This window comes from Stylophora pistillata, chromosome 11, assembly GCF_964205215.1.
Source record: "Stylophora pistillata chromosome 11, jaStyPist1.2, whole genome shotgun sequence".
Taxonomy (NCBI): domain Eukaryota; kingdom Metazoa; phylum Cnidaria; class Anthozoa; order Scleractinia; family Pocilloporidae; genus Stylophora; species Stylophora pistillata.
In genome coordinates this window covers 16,236,645-16,252,319 of record NC_142529.1, presented here as the reverse complement: position 1 = coordinate 16,252,319, position 15,675 = coordinate 16,236,645, and the positions used below count along the sequence as shown (strand labels likewise).

General features: G+C 36.0%; 3 protein-coding genes across 3 annotated transcripts; 1 reads left to right on the top strand and 2 right to left on the bottom strand.

The window, feature by feature from the left end:
* LOC111345756 (uncharacterized) lies at window positions 1-751 on the top strand. Its single transcript, XM_022953039.2, has one exon. The coding sequence runs from the start codon at window positions 18-20 to the stop codon at window positions 726-728; it is 711 nt and encodes a 236-aa protein (XP_022808774.1). The 5' UTR covers window positions 1-17; the 3' UTR covers window positions 729-751.
* Window positions 678-6,412, bottom strand: LOC111345754 (F-box only protein 4). Its single transcript, XM_022953035.2, has 7 exons — window positions 5,850-6,412; window positions 5,108-5,319; window positions 3,978-4,210; window positions 3,471-3,543; window positions 2,786-2,997; window positions 1,714-1,880; window positions 678-1,012 (listed from the first exon to the last, which is right to left on the bottom strand). Exons 1-7 carry the CDS (start codon window positions 6,090-6,092, stop codon window positions 938-940), a joined length of 1,215 nt encoding a protein of 404 aa, XP_022808770.2. The 5' UTR covers window positions 6,093-6,412; the 3' UTR covers window positions 678-937.
* Window positions 6,413-8,146: 1,734 nt separating this feature from the next.
* Window positions 8,147-14,610, bottom strand: LOC111345757 (uncharacterized). Its single transcript, XM_022953040.2, has 9 exons — window positions 14,530-14,610; window positions 14,417-14,451; window positions 14,151-14,225; window positions 13,406-13,497; window positions 12,372-12,519; window positions 10,643-10,747; window positions 10,382-10,446; window positions 9,805-9,921; window positions 8,147-8,436 (listed from the first exon to the last, which is right to left on the bottom strand). Exons 1-8 carry the CDS (start codon window positions 14,594-14,596, stop codon window positions 9,873-9,875), a joined length of 636 nt encoding a protein of 211 aa, XP_022808775.1. The 5' UTR covers window positions 14,597-14,610; the 3' UTR covers window positions 8,147-8,436; window positions 9,805-9,872.
* Window positions 14,611-15,675: the final 1,065 nt, after the last annotated feature.

The following is a 15,675-nucleotide window of genomic DNA, read 5'->3' as shown; positions in this document are numbered from 1 at the left end:
TCCAATGTTTTTTAAAAATGGCGGACGACCGAATAGCAAAGAAGAGCGACAAGCTGTACAGAATTTTAGCCTTTGGAGACAGCCTTACCGCAGGAAATACAGGCGGTGAGCTAAATGAAACTATGGATAAACCTTATACGATTCGTCTCTTGGAATTATTGAGAGAATACCACCCTGATTTCGAGTTCGAGGTCGACAACAAAGGGATTTACGGCGAGTTGGTTTGTGGTGAAATGACGGAAAGATTGCCAAAGGTTTTGGAGCAAAGCGAACCGTACGATTTAGTGATTATTTTGGGAGGAACTAATGACATCATTGAGACTAAGAAAGGTTTAGAAGACACTCTCTTTGACGGTATTAAAACGTTACATGCTGCGGTCATTGGTCACGGCGCAAAGGTTGTCGCACTAACAATCCCAGAAACTGACCTATACTTCAAAGATCTCAGGAAGAATGGTTTGTCTTGGGTAAAGGAAGAAGGAGAAAACATTCGTTTGTTGGTAAATGAGAAATTAAGGGACTCAAATGGGAGGAGTGAAGAAAAGGTTAACATCACCTTATGTGACTTTGCCGAAAAGTTTCCCCAACAAAGCTTGTGTGACAAGGATTTGCAGGAATTATGGAGTGATGGTTTGCATTTCACAGAAAAAGGTTACAGTAAGATGGCAGAAATAATCTATGAGGACATGAAGCACCTTTTAATATCTAGAACAACACAAAAATACTAATTTACAAAAAAATACTAATTTTTTTTTAAAAAAAAATATTTACAGTTACTTAAATTGTTTTTCTGTTAATCTACATGCACATCTGTAATCATTTTTTTTTTTTTTAGGCTCACAGTAATTAAATAACGTGCTTGTGAATGATGTGATTTACAACTATTCAAATGTGCACCAAAGAGTTTCTTGCCGGCTTTGATACTGAATGAATACATTTAACTTGCAGAGTTGAGCAACCATTTAATACCAGGCAGAACTCCATCCAGGTTTTCAACACAAGCTGAATTGACCTTAAAAGAAATAATAAATAAAAGGATTCACATTTTGTTCAAAGATAAAAACTGAATATTACAATGAATATGAACTTCCAATATTTTTGGTAAAGAACTGATGTACAGTATAACATAAGAATTTGCCTCCCATTTAATTTTTTAAATTTTCTTTTTAATGAAAGCTGTGTCAAAAAAGGGAATGAAATTTAAAAGATTCCCTGAGCTATAATTTAACCCCATTTCCTCTTAATAATGGCCCCTTCTTTCTTTTATTATTATATTTTCAGTAATCAAAACATCAGTATTATCATAGTTTCAGTGAACACATTGTCAGAAAGGGCAAATTTAACCTGGATTGTTGACAGCACAATGACCTGCGTCACTGCTTGTTGACAAATTTCTTACCAATAGCCAATCATATTGATGCAAAAGCCAAACTCTCTGGCTTAGTCTGTAGTCCCTTCTCTTTGTGTGCCTCTCTCCCAGAGTCCTGCGCAGCACACTGATATCAATTTTTTTCTTCCTGGTTTTTTTCACTCACACCAAAAAGTGGTTGTAGAAGCAGTCTGTGGTGAGACTCAATTAACCTTGCCCTTCTTTCCCCTCCTCCAATGAGTCTATATGGTGTTCAGTAAAGTAATTCAGGGTTGGAGTAGAAAGACCTAATCAGAGTTACAATCTTATTCGAATGCATAATATCAGACTCTAGCATCACTAACCTGCCATGGTCTGTTCAGTTGTCTAAGCTGTAGAAGCTCAACCACAGTTGCACACGACACTGAAGGTGTGGTTTCTTTTTCAACACAAGAAAGTACTAGAAGGGGAGCCTTAGCTTGTGTCCAGTTCTCGTTCATCATGGCAGACAACTCTGTGTCTCCTACATTCACTGTTTAGAGAGAAACAAATTAATACAAAGGTAAAGTATTTCAGACTGCTGTAAGTAAATAAATGAATGGTGAAATCTGAGAACATGTTTTGAAAATCCAGGACCAGGTGGAAAATTTTAGACTTGGAGAAGTAAAGCAATGAAGAAAAATGCAACTTCCTTAATTATGACAAAGGATGCTGAGAATTTGCTATAATTTTTTTAATTTTTTTTCTACATAGGACGGTATGCATTTTTTTTAATTGATGCAGACAGAATGTAACTGAGGTGCATATCTGTCATTGTTGCCACTTTTGGATTGAATCTGGTGCTGCTGCTTTGTGCTGCTGCTTTGTGCTGCTGCTTTGTGCTGCTGCTTTGTGCCACCATGTAAATGGCCACATAGCATTTTGGTATGGCTGTATAGTTACACCATTTTGTGCAGTGATCTCTAATTCTATGTTGATGGTTATGTTGTTGGTAGTGTTAATAGTTGGCACTGGTAGTTATGACATATGTTAATGATAGTAATACAAGTCATGTAACAATAATACTGATAATACTGATCTATTAACTAAATTCATTTCAATGTCATTGAAGTAAAGGAAAGGATCTATTTCTCTTCTTTTTGGTTTGAGATTGTACACAATTCATTCTCTTCTAAAAATTGTTCATTTTTTTCTAAATAACCTGTGCTGTGTCAGCAGGCAAGTGAAAAAGAAAGTCATTTATCAACTGTAAGTAAGAATTGGTTGATGGAATGCTGCAGGGAATTTTGAAAAACTTGTGTTTGAACATTTATGTTAGCAGCAATCTGCTTCAACAAAGGTCTCTTTCACATGTCTGCCTTTCAAACTTCATGGTCATTTATATATCTACCTCAACCAACATTCAGTTTAAACAACTTTTCATAAAAAATGTCATACCCCTTTCAGAGTCAGCAGAAGAATCAACAACGTATATAAATGCATCTACAGTTTTACAAAGTTCCTTGACTGGATGGCTCAACTCAATGGGCTTGGATTGGGACTGATCCAGTTCATCTGCATCATGTACCTCATTACTTGCACCTCCAGCAGATGCTAGCAGTTTACTAGATCTTGGCCTTCCAAGTCTTGCATTAGATTCTCTGTCTTTTCTGCAAGAGATCAAAAAAATAAAAATTGATGCAAAGAATGTCACAATTGAATTCATGGACATGTCACTTGGCATTCTTTAAATTTGTTAGTTTTATTATTTGTTTATTGTTAAATTTTTTTTTTTACCTAAGTGGTGCATCAAGGCACATGAAAAGGAACAGTGAATTTGAAAGCAATCAGTTATTCACTTCTTTTGGGCCACATAAGTTTTCTTACAGTTTTCTTACTTGATGGAAAATGATACAGATGAGTTCTGGTAACTAAATGGGGAGAATTTCAGTGAGATATTTTCAAGGTTGTATTTTATGCTATACACAATTTGTAAATATTGCCCTCCTAAACAAATGGCGTTACTTTTTAATTTCATTCATTTGCAAGGTCAATTGATGAACATAACTGCAGATTTTTTTTTTGACAAAATTTCAATTTTTTTGAAAACTATTAAATATTGTTTTATGAATAAGTAACTTACTTGTTTGAGGCATAAAGTGTGATAAGGTTTAATTCCATGTTTTCAAAGCTCAACTGTACTCCAGAACCAATTCCTAAAATGCAACCATATAACAAATGATCAGTTTTAAGATATCATTTATCATTTTAGTAAATCTCCTTGCTGTCTGGCATACAATTCTCGTGAAGTGAGTTTGGAGAATTTGGTATTGGATCAAATAATTGATCATTTTCTTTATTCTCATCACTCATCTGCTTGATGTTGTATTGATATCGTATGGAGAAATTATGTCTTGGTCACTCATAGGAGTTTAAGGATTCAAAATTATTATACTGATACAAGTGAAATTAATTTTAACAAAACTTTTGAACAATTCTTTGTCTTCTGAGAAAGAGGGAATTATTACTTTGCCTATTAATGCATTAAGTAAAATAATGTAATTTCTGTTACTATTCAATATGGATATATTGTATGTTTAAAAACAAATTTTTAACATTTTACAACAAAATCAGTTAAAGGTGTAAACACCTTCAAATTGTCCAGGGAACATTCCTGTCACCTCAAATGGTGACTTTTTATCCCATAGTAGTTGACGCACTAGTCCTTTGGTGTCTGATTCCAACCCAGGACCAAACATGACCAAGCGGGGTGATTTTCTCTTGAAAAAGGAGGACAAGTGTTGCAGGTTGTAAAACACTATCGATTTGAAAGATTCTCTGGTTTTCCTTAAAGATCTGCATTCTGGGCAGCACCTTAAGTATCTACCAAGAAAAAAAGAATGGTGCAAATTATGAATGTAACTTACATTCATTTAGTGAATCAACCTGGGGCAAAATTACTGTTAATGACCTTTTTTTATTGAGTGAAAAATAAAATTCTGCAAACCTTGCTTCACAAGCAATTAACAGGAGAATGAAAATGGAGACAGTTCTTTCAATTGAGAGTGTCTCTCAAATTCAAAAGCGTATTGCACCATATTGCCCAGCTGCTTTCTACAGTATTAAGTGACTTTTAAGGAGTAATATACTTGATCTTCAAGTACAATATGAGATGAAGCTATGGTGATTTTCCCCAGTGTGCTCCTGGACAGAGTGAGGCACTGTGAGAATTAAGTATATAATTTATATCCTCACTGTCCAAGAAGACATTTTAAATGACCCCAATCACCAGAGGTTGAATCTGGCTCTTAATGGTCAGAGTTGTAACTAAGAAATTATGCTGCTGGCTGAATTTCAAGTGAGGAGGCCCAAGGTGGCGAAGGATTGTAGGTGTGTAACCTCGGAGGTCCCGGTTGTGCTTTCCCAAGCTATTGCCAGCCAAAGATCCAGCCAGGAATCGCCGCTATTTTATCGAAGTAAATTTCCCCGGCAGCCAGTGCTTAGTGACAACCCTGAATAGTTCCAGCATGTCTATACCTTGGGTCTGGTTAATTGAGTACCCACATCTACACAAAGTCTCTATTTGTGGCCCATCTCCACTGCATTTCATGTAATGAAATTAGCTTTAACAACAAGTCAAGGCTAAGGGGACACAAGAAAGCAAGTGAATTAGCTCTGCAGGATTGTGTGCTGTGAGCCCTGTTTTAAAAACAAATTTCATTCATGAAAGAAGCTCAAATTATTATGCCCAATGGTGGTTCATACTCATGTTTTACTCACATTTGTTTCAAAGATAAATCTGATCTCGCTTCCATGTAAGTTGATGGACATGACTGATATCCCATAGTGCTCCACTGGTGCATGTTACGCTGCATCAAGTTCATCCAGAGTGCCTTATCTTCACTGAGCATGTTCCAATAATGGCATGTTGATGCAGCTGTACAAAGTGATCTTGCATCCAAATATGAGAATATTTTGAGTTGTAAGTTTACCTGCAATGAACAAATGTTAGATTTCCATAAATTCTATGTGTTAAGATTGTTGGTTACGTAGCTAGCCAGGGAGGTTTTGAAACCAAGAAAACAAATTATTTCAGGTTTTTAAAGTACACTTGAACTTTTTGAGCTTTAAGCTAAATAAAACCACAACTGCACTTGTTCAGTATAACGAAACGGAAATTTTCGATTAATCCTTCTGAATATCTAACAATACTTTTAGAATATACAAATTGAAAGTTCAGCAAATTTAAAAAACATGAAAGTAAGTCGAAGGTAACTCTGTTAACTACTATTGTGAAATTTTACCAAGATTTTCCTCGAATCGCTGAACAAAAGTTTGACTGAACAATCATTTAAAGTACAAGATTTAGCTCGCCTCTTACCATAGTTGAAACAATGATCATAGTAGCCACAAACATTATTAGAAATGTACGTGTACACTCAAGTTTAACTCCTTGTCGAACTTGTGAAAGTTAATTGTCCAAAATATTTCAGAACGATATAGAAACTAAATCTTTAATTACCGGTATCTCTTGGAAACCAAATTCCGCTGTGGAAAGTTCCCTGACGATCAATCTTCTCCCGACATCAGCTCGTGCTCTTGATGGTTGGACCGTTATTTCTTGTGTTTCTTTTTCCACGACTGAAGTTTGGTATAACTTAATAAAAAATTTGATCGGGAAAGTTGCTGCTTCAAGAAAGCTCTCCGTATCTGTACTTAACCCGGAAATAAAATCCTGAGATTTTTCGATTACTTCGCTTTGCATGATTTCGTCGTTTGCCCGGCCAAATTTTCAGCAATGGATGTTTTTGTCAGTTAAGACGTTGGATATACCCCTATTACTAGCGCTTAACGCAAGAACTGTTGAGTTTTATTGTTACGCTCGGTTCAGATGCTCATAGAGCAACGCAAATATTATCAACGTGGCAGTTGTCATAACTTCCGGTTGTCACGTAAATCCTATTTTTGGTAACATAAACTTTCAAGCACACATACGGTATTCTGAAACAGATTGGTGTAATACTTTATTTTTTAGCTTCCCACATTCTTTCGAAAAGATATTTATTTTCTAACACCTTCAAGTGCATAGCCTACCAACCTTTACCGCTTCATAGTCAGTCCATTGCAGTCTTTAAGGTCGGCACACACGAGGGGACTAGTCCCTGCGACTAGTCCCACCAACCAGTTTCATGCGACTAGTCCCTTCGTGTGAACTACACATTTCTGTGGTCGCAGGGACCAAAATTTGGTCTCTGCGACTGGTCGCACGAATTCAAACTGGTTTGAATTCGTGCGACCAGTCGCAGGGACTTGTCGCATGAAACAAATGTTTGTCCCTTCGTGTGAACTGTTTGTGCGACCAGTCCCTGCGACTAAACGGTAAATAAGCCAATCACGGGTCAGTATGATGCGTGACTTGCGGTATTTGTAAACATTGCAGTTTCTCATGATGAATTTTCCCTGACTTCGAGATTTCTACAACTGAAGAATAAAAAACTATTTCTAGTTTTGTAAACATATACAGATGTCTTGGAGCCATTTTGATGGAATTTTTACCCTATTTGACTGTGTCTGTTAAAAATAAAATAAAAAAAACAAAAACGGAACAAGTAAAAGCATGAATAATCCGACTGAATAAGTGTAGTTCGTTTGCGCTGATGTTTTATAGTGCTACAATGAAAAGTTACCAAATTTTAATTGTTTTCGTGTAACGCCCCAGACTAAGAAACATCTTTTGCCTCTTAATTTTCCTATGTTCTTGTGCAATTGAGTGCCCTCGTATGAACACCTTAAGGGACTAGTCCCTGCTACCGGTCCCCTCGTGTAAACCCTTCAAAGACTTGTCGCCGGGACTAGTCGCACGGACTAGTCGCAGGGACTTGTCCCCTCGTGTGTGCCGACCTTTAGTTTCATCGATCGCCTTCGTTCGATCGATGGTTACACCTTTCTACCTCAGCAACTTCACACTCTCTCACCGCTTGCAAATGCTATTTCGCTAAAACTAAGATAAACGATGAATTCCAAACCCTTATGAGACATATTACGTTCGCTATTCAATAAGGTATATTAGATATTTGGTTTAGTTCTGCAATTACGAAACAAGCGATTGCGTAAAGTAACGCTTGTCCCAAAAGACAGTGTCACACCGTTATTACGTTACACTTGCTGTATGGCAGATGTAGCCCATTGTACAGCCGCCCCCTATCCTTCACATGAAATTCGGGTGGGGGGGGGGGGGGGGAGGAGCTGTACACAGGCTAGCAAAGATGACAAGGTAAATAATTGATTTTAAAGTTCCTCACACCGAAAAAGTGTTACTTTTAGTCATCTATCATAAGGATAGCCTTAGGGTAGGGTTGCCTAAAGGTGTAGGTTGGTTAAGTTATGGGTAGCCCAAAAGCTTGGCCTTTAAATTTCCTCACATCGCAAAAGTGTTACTTGAGTCATCTGTCATAAAGACAAAGTCTGTCTCAGTTACAACAATTAAAGAGAGAGAAATTCTAAGGACTAGTGCTCAATAAGGGGTCAAAGCATCATCATATGACCCATATGGTCCCTCACAGAAAACCATAACGTAAGTTGACATGAACCGGTTCAGAAAAAGCCAGCCAGTGCACCCTAAAGTGCTTGAATGGCTTTGTTGCAAAAAACAAACAAACAAACATTGATGTGATGACATTCAAAAGAAAATGTTCAAATCAAAACAAATTGACAGTCTCTGGCTCATGGCAAGGTTAAAAAAACTTGGGAGACTGTGCAAGCCATTTTCAGTCATTAGTAGAGCCGCAGACTGAAAATAGGCCAGGGAGCCTGCATATGTACACCGCCCTTTGAAATTTTTATTATTGTATTTCTATTTACAGTTTGTTTTTTTCCTTCCTCTCTTCTTTTCCTATTTATATATATTTACAAAGTTATTTTCAAATCTAGCAAAATTTCCTAAAATAAATAAGAATTCTCTTTCATACACCTATATCTTCAGTCTCTGTTTGATTGTTTGTGCTTACAACTAAAGGTTATTACAAAACAAAATTTTATCCAACATTTAAAATTTTAGTGCAAACTTTGTTCTTCTACATCAAAAGATCTCAAAAGAAACACTCGAGAACCTGAAAAAAGAATAGGAGAGATTATTTTATGGCAACTACATTGATTTCATCATTTTCGTCAAAACAATAGACAAATATTTGAAAAATAGGTTAGGGAGCGCATAATTGTATTTAAAATGGTATCAGTCTTTGGCTGAAATTGTAGTGTGAGAGTGACTGAAAGTAGTGTGAAAGTGACTGAAACTTGAATGAAAATAATAGTTTAGAACTCTAAGACACAGAAAATTTATTTATTTATTTTTTGCATAACAATAATTTGCACTTTATCATGTAGACAGTCAAGTAAATGAATAATCTATAAAACAATCTACTTTTATAAAACCTTCAACTCCTGCAAGTGATTTAAATGTAATTTCTCCCTGTGATATCCAAACATTAATTAACCAACAAACAGGTAATGAGAGTACTCAAACTAATCACTAGGTAGAAGTTGTTACCTTGATCAAACACCTAATCCTAGATTTATTACTTATTTGTATAGGTAATCACATGATTTCGAGTGCAATTTGGAATGAATAAGCACGAGTAAATTTTTTCAAAGACTAACAAAATTGCATGAGCCCGTAGGGCGAGTGCAATTTGTGGTCTTTGAAAAAATTTACAAGTGCTTATTTATTCCAAATTGCATAAGAAAAACATGTGATTATCTATTAATAATATACATGAAAAAATATGAGGTAGCTTCTCATAACTACACAGAAGAAGAGCGCGTGCATCACGTGCAAAAATAATTTATTCAAACCCTTCAAGTGACATTGACCTTGACATTGACCTTGACATTGACCAATCATTCTGACCAATCAGAATGTCTGGTTTGTTTCTTTCTTTGCACTGAATTAACTCTCTTCTGCACTGAATTAACTGAAAACTGCATTCAACTTAACCAATCAGAACTGAGAACTTTTTTCATGTATATTATCAACAAGGAAACATGTAGCTGCTGGACGGGATAGTAAACAATCACAACTTGCGAGTTAAAGGTTAGGGTCATTAAGTATGTATGTATAATACAATGTCATTACTTAATATCTGGTGCTTTTTCCTTCTAGGTAGTTGTGGTACTGAAACTAACCCAGCCCAATCCCAGGGTCTCTCATCTTCCCGCCCCCTGGTGCAGGGAAGATGAGAGATGCTGGGAACGAGGTTGAAACTAAGCCAGCCTCATTCCCAGGATCTCTCATCTTCCTGCCCCCTGGAGCAGGGAGGATGAGAGACCCTGGGAACGAGGTTGAAACTAACCCAGTCTCATTCCCAGGGTCTCTCATCTTCCTGCCCCCTGGAGCCGGGAAGATAAGAGACCCTGGGAACGAGGTTGAAACCAACCGAGCTACCTAAGTAGCTAAGGTAGTAACATATACACTAGCTTACCTTGTTTTGCTGTCATACTTGAAATTAGTTCCATAGTTCTACCTTGAGTCCCATAAATACTGACTGTGCTAAGAATCATCTGAGTCACTGGAAGAATCATAATCCAAACCAAGTGCACTGACGAGGAAGTTGAGAGCAGTTTAGTACAGTTTGATAGAAAAAAATGATGGGGAAAGGTTCACGATCATTTTCTTCCTATAATCTCATTGTACATGTTTTGATTCCATGCATAATGAAACCAAAAGCAAAGTAATTACATGTACCTATTGTAGATGAAGTGTGACTGTGGTTTCAGTGGGGTACTCTCTATAGATTCCAGTTTCAAACTGTTGGTGAGATACAATCTACAAAAGAATCCTAGCTTGTAAAACTGGATACTGGCTAATCCCTTCCCAACTTAACCTATTATCTGTCGAATTTATTTCAGTTTTCAAACTTTCTCATTATCAAAACCAATTTTTTTCTCCAGTAGGTTTGGAAAATTGGGATTCCTCTGAAATGTAATTAGTAGCTGCAACAAACCAATGAAAATCACAAAAACCAGGCCTAATTAAATTTACCCACAAAAGCTTCTTACTGTTTGGGTTGAACATCCAGTATGTGTACTTTATCCCTCTGCTGTTCAAAATCACTTCCATAATTCTGTCACGGAAGAAAGTTGGATTTAGTTCAAGAACCTCACAACTGTATATTAAATATTTATTGTGCCAATCAAAGTTGTAGAGGGACTTCAATAAAACCATCATTGCTGCATAATTATAATATTTTATATTTTTTACAAAAATTAAAATCAATAGTTAACATTAGTTGCTATGTTTCCATTTAAACTAAAAGTTACCTTTACTGTGTCATTTGAATGATGTGTTGTGTTGTTGCAGTCTGTGAATCTAACCTCGGCTGTCTCTTTCAATTCCCCACTTTGCCCTTCTAACGACTTTGCATCCTATCGGAAAATTTTAGAGAAACAATTTTGCAGATAGTGACCATGTAACAATTGTTATTAGTTTTGTATCTGATAAGCTAAGAGAGAGTGGTGCAAGTTTTCTGTAGGTGCAACAGAGCAATATTGGAAAACCCTCAGATTACTTTGAACACTCTACTAGAAACTATTATCAGAAATACTTGTTATTATTATCCAATTGTGCTTTGTAGATTACAAATAACATGCGAGATGAATACAAATAACATGCGAGATGAGTACAAATATCACGCGATATTTGTACTCCAGAAATATCAGTGAAATTCACCTGCACTGAAATAACAATTTGGCATTCTGATAATAGATCTCTTAGTAGATGTTTTGTTGTGACTAGTTACTGTATCACTGAGTATTTCTACTTATTGTTTGTATTTTGACTTGCAACTTGTAAAAATACTCAGTGATACTACAAAACAAAACATCTACCGTATTTACTCGTGTATAAGCCGCACTTTTTCCCGAAATTTTGGGCTCAAAATCGCAGGTGCGGCTTATACATGAGACCATTGCTTTCAGAGGCCAAATTCGTGCCAATTTGCAAGTCAGTGAACGCCCATCACTTAGATAGAACAATGGGCTGTTTATCAGTCATCAAAACTCTTTTAATTTGTTTCCAAACTTTTGTTCTGTTTCACTTGTATTGTTAATCTCGTTATAGACTTTAGAGCCCAGTATTTAACATGCGATTCTTTGATCATGTATTCCGCGGCTTTTCGTTAGATTGATAGAACTTCGTTGAATTGTTGTTTCAGGTTACGATCGATCGTTCGATAGATTGATTGACGGTCAGAATAATCATTATTTTCGTCATTGATTGTGGTTCGTGGTCGATTGCCTTTCAAGAATAAAGATTCGTGCAAACAGTCAACTTTGGGTTATCATTTCGATCAATAAAATAGTCCCAAACACCTCGTTAAACCGTGTCTTATCAACAATGCGGAACATGAACTGTGGTGTCCAGACTTCCCTCTGTTTTTATTGCATGGTTACTAACCAAACGTTTATGTATCGTTCGAGTTTTACATAAAATTTCCATCGTTATGGGCTTTAGTAATGAAGAAAACTGCACTCATTCGCAAGAAAAATGAAATTCCATTTAAGAGAGGCTTGTATAAGGTATTTTAACAGTTGATTAACTTACTTAGGTCGCTGCAAGTACACAACATTAGATTTCGACAAAATTGTCACGAACATTTAACACAAGTTCTAACAAGCAACAATATTTTTTTGTGAGAGTGGTTTTTTACGTTTTTATTTTTTTCTCAAAATCATGCTTGAAATTTGGGGGTGCGGCTTATACACGAGTGCGGCTTATACACGAGTAAATACGGTAATATGATATGTACACTTGCTAGTGTACCAAAACACCCCTTCATCTGATTAGAAACTAACAAATAAGTAAACAGTACCATCTTCTGGCCCAGGGATATCTATTTATAACAACAAATAACTCAGTGTTGGCATTCGTTCCACACACACACACTTTTATCATTTACTTTCTTTTGTCCCAGCAGGAGCATTATTCCAAAGCTCCAAATTACACAAAATTCCCAAGTGTATTCAACTAGAGGTATTAATTTTAACATACCTCCTTATCCGTCAAAGGAGTGCAGATCTTTTTAAGTTTCACTCCTGTTTGGGAGCAATCTGCAGTTTTCCGTTTACTAACATAACCTCTTGGTTGCCATGGAACACTTGTTGTGCTAGGATCTAATTCATAAACCTTTTTAACAAACCTATCAAATGATAGAACAAAATTGTAAGCTCTCTACTCAAAAAAAAATATATATATCAAACACTCTTGTATAGTTTCCATCAACTCCTTACATAATTATTAATAATAACAGCTATGTCAAGAAAAGCTGTTCTGAGTTCAAACACTATCATATCTTTTACAACAAAAGAATAATTAATTAATGATCATCATCATTAAATGCAACAAGAAAACCAATGACGACAAAACTTTTAAAGAAACTCTCTAGATTTCTTTCTAGATTTCATGAAACCCAGTGAAACAAACTGTAGTTATCAAATAGGGGAATTTGTGCATACCACCATGTTGGATCATGTGACTTTAAATAACCATTGCTAAAGGTTAGAACAGAAACCCATCTGAACTGATGATCTCAAAAGAAGTTTTCTGTATAGTGGAGCTCAGTTGTGGAAAAACACATGTACCTAAAGACCTAATGCAAATCTAAATTACATCACCTCAGTTTTAAGTAATATTTTAGGTTTTACCAGGTAAGTAAAGTTTTGGACACCACCTCCATGAAAAGCAGTTTTTACTTTTGAAAAAATTTTATTATTTTTATTGTAGTTAGGTAGATAAGTAGATAGTCAGTGGAGTATCTTAACTGACTTCATTGACCATATGAAAATAAAGTTATTGTTACATTGGGAATCCTATCAATAAACAAATCACTTCTTGGATGTCATGTAGTAGTGCTTATACAATGTCATCCAATCCAACATAGCTTTCAGTCTGCGAAACTCAGCATCGTTTCCTACTTTTAATTTTAAATGATCCTTCAAAATACAAGAAGTTTCTACCAGTTTGAACAGTAACTTATTCCCTGGGTGGACCCTTCTTTAAAGTTTTCTTCTTGATAAATTTAATACCTTTTGTATTCATTTTCAAGTTCTTCCACCTTCTTTTCAAATTCTTTCATTTTTGTATCAGGATACCTATGTTTTCTAGCTCCAGAGAGTTGCTACAAATATTGAAATAGATAAGTCAATTAAAAGTGAGTACCAAAGTATTCATCTTACAAATAAGAAGGGGGTGGTTTGGTGATTTTTATCAACTTAGTTTCACTGATAGATAAATAGTACAGTTTATGACTTATTTTACCTTGCACTTATTACAGTATAATTTGGATATAATCAACAAAGTTGAAATGGTAAATTGGCCACCGTAACGATCACAAAAGCTGTAATCATTACAGTGGCCAATTTACCATTTCAACTTTGTTGATATATCCAAATTATTTCGTTAGCCCCACTGATGCAGCCCCTAACAGTTTCTTTAGAAACTATCAACCTTTATTCACATATTAAAGTGACTGTTTATTTATATCATAGCGTTTTGTTTGAAATGAGAAAATATTGGCTTGGCTGTTTGATTAGTGATGAAACCCACCAGAAAGAGCTGAGTTTTCTGTTATCCCTCTGGTCAATAACCATGTCTCAAAAACATCCATGCTTAGTTATTTATTATTATTATTTTTAATCCTTTTTTCTAAATCCTGATTAAATACCCAGATACCCAGATTAAAAAAGAATAGTAGAAGAAAGACCATCTAACCATTAATTTTTTGAAGGATAATAACAAAAAAAACACAAGGTTAACATAATGTCAACTTACATCTAAATAATAATCCAATTCCTTCTTTATTCCAGGAATCCACTTTTTAACCTCTGCAGCACTGTTCAGAGAACGCTTGGGTTGAAAACAAAGAAATAAGTAAATGAAAAAATGCACTTAGTCATTCCATATATACCAGTACCTTAGTAACATAGAACTATTTAATATATGAATACCTATATCTTTTTTAATTACTATTTCCATCGGCTGATTGCAAAGTACACAGAACTTTTCAAAATTATGAGAACACATTGCTCGTCTCTCACCAGATGCGGTCTTCTGGGCCGGCTCTCCTCCTCCTCTAGAACCAAACGTCATGGAAAGGATTAACAATAGCTCGTTTAATAAACAACGTTTAAAAATACGTCTAGATATTCACCTTTTTGTTGTTTGGCTAGCCATAATCTGTTGAGGCCTATCAACTTTTTCTCGCAGTTCCGCGCCATCTTTGTTTTGTGCTGTAAATACCGCAGGCTCAAACATGTTGAAGTGGTGGCTTGTGGGTACAACAGGTTTCTCGTTAGTACTCATGCCTCTTCCGCTAATATTTGGCTAAGATTAGTTTCGCTTTCTGCATAGAAAGTACAATACTCGTTTAATAACGAGTTTGTTTTGTATTATAGATTCTTTTCCAGTTTGAAGAGAGACGGAAGGCGAGAGATGTCAGAGATTAAACTCTAGCTGAATTACTTCATGTAGTCCGAGGAGACTTTGGTATTCCCGAAGAGCAAGGAAACATCATTTTGCAACGGTGGGAGCGCTGGTCAAATTTCATCACAGGCGCGTAGACACTGACAAGAAATCTCAGAAAACTAGAACAAACTAGAAACCAGAAGAGAAACGAAAAACAAACGTTTTGATAATTCTTCAAGGCAGAGCAACATCACAATTTCCTTCTAAACAGTGGACTTTGGAGTGAAAATTGTATGAATGATGAGTGCTTCAATCTATAATATACTTGCTAATAAACTGTTTAAAAAAGGCCAAAATCTGATTTGTGTTTATTACATAAATCAGCCAAAAAACACTGGGGCCTTGACAAGCGATCGAGGATATGGGGGGATACACGGGGTTTTAACAATAAATGATTCCCCGGTGACCGGGGAAAGTAGCAAAATTTAACACTTCACAAATGTTAAATTCCCCGCCCTATCCCGGGGGTCGGGGGGTGGGGGTTTCAATTTACTGGTGCATTACCACCGCAGCATTCCTTTCCTAACCAACTAGAACAAGTCCAAAAATGAAAAACTTAGCGAATATTTCGACGAATTTTGTGAAGTTTGGGAAAATGCATACACCTGAAATCTAAAGAGAAGTAATTTGTATTGATCCGCCACAGTGTAAAAATGTCCCAAATTCGAACGAAGTGTCATGCTTTTGCCTCATCATGATCGGTTATGCATGCGAAAATGAACAACTGCAACGAAGCCATCTTGTGGTGTTCCCTTGTTTTAGTTCAAAATCTACTTTTATTGGATAAAAATGCCAATAGGTGGTTTTAATTTCAAAAGCGTAAAATTTCAGA

What these genes read in the sequence shown, in the direction of transcription:
- LOC111345756 (XM_022953039.2), top strand. Translation starts at nt 18, where the DNA reads ATGGCGGACGACCGAATAGCAAAGAAGAGCGACAAGCTGTACAGAATT.
- LOC111345754 (XM_022953035.2), bottom strand. Translation starts at nt 6,092, where the DNA reads ATGCAAAGCGAAGTAATCGAAAAATCTCAGGATTTTATTTCCGGGTTA. An exon ending in GTTCCCTGGACAATTTGAAG is followed by an intron (nt 3,544 to 3,977) that starts GTGTTTACACCT and finishes GTTGCATTTTAG; the next exon opens with GAATTGGTTCTGGAGTACAG. An exon ending in TTCTGCTGACTCTGAAAGGG is followed by an intron (nt 1,881 to 2,785) that starts GTATGACATTTT and finishes CTCTCTAAACAG; the next exon opens with TGAATGTAGGAGACACAGAG.
- LOC111345757 (XM_022953040.2), bottom strand. Translation starts at nt 14,596, where the DNA reads ATGGCGCGGAACTGCGAGAAAAAGTTGATAGGCCTCAACAGATTATGG. An exon ending in AATTGGATTATTATTTAGAT is followed by an intron (nt 13,498 to 14,150) that starts GTAAGTTGACAT and finishes CAATATTTGTAG; the next exon opens with CAACTCTCTGGAGCTAGAAA. An exon ending in ATTCAAATGACACAGTAAAG is followed by an intron (nt 10,447 to 10,642) that starts GTAACTTTTAGT and finishes CTTCCGTGACAG; the next exon opens with AATTATGGAAGTGATTTTGA.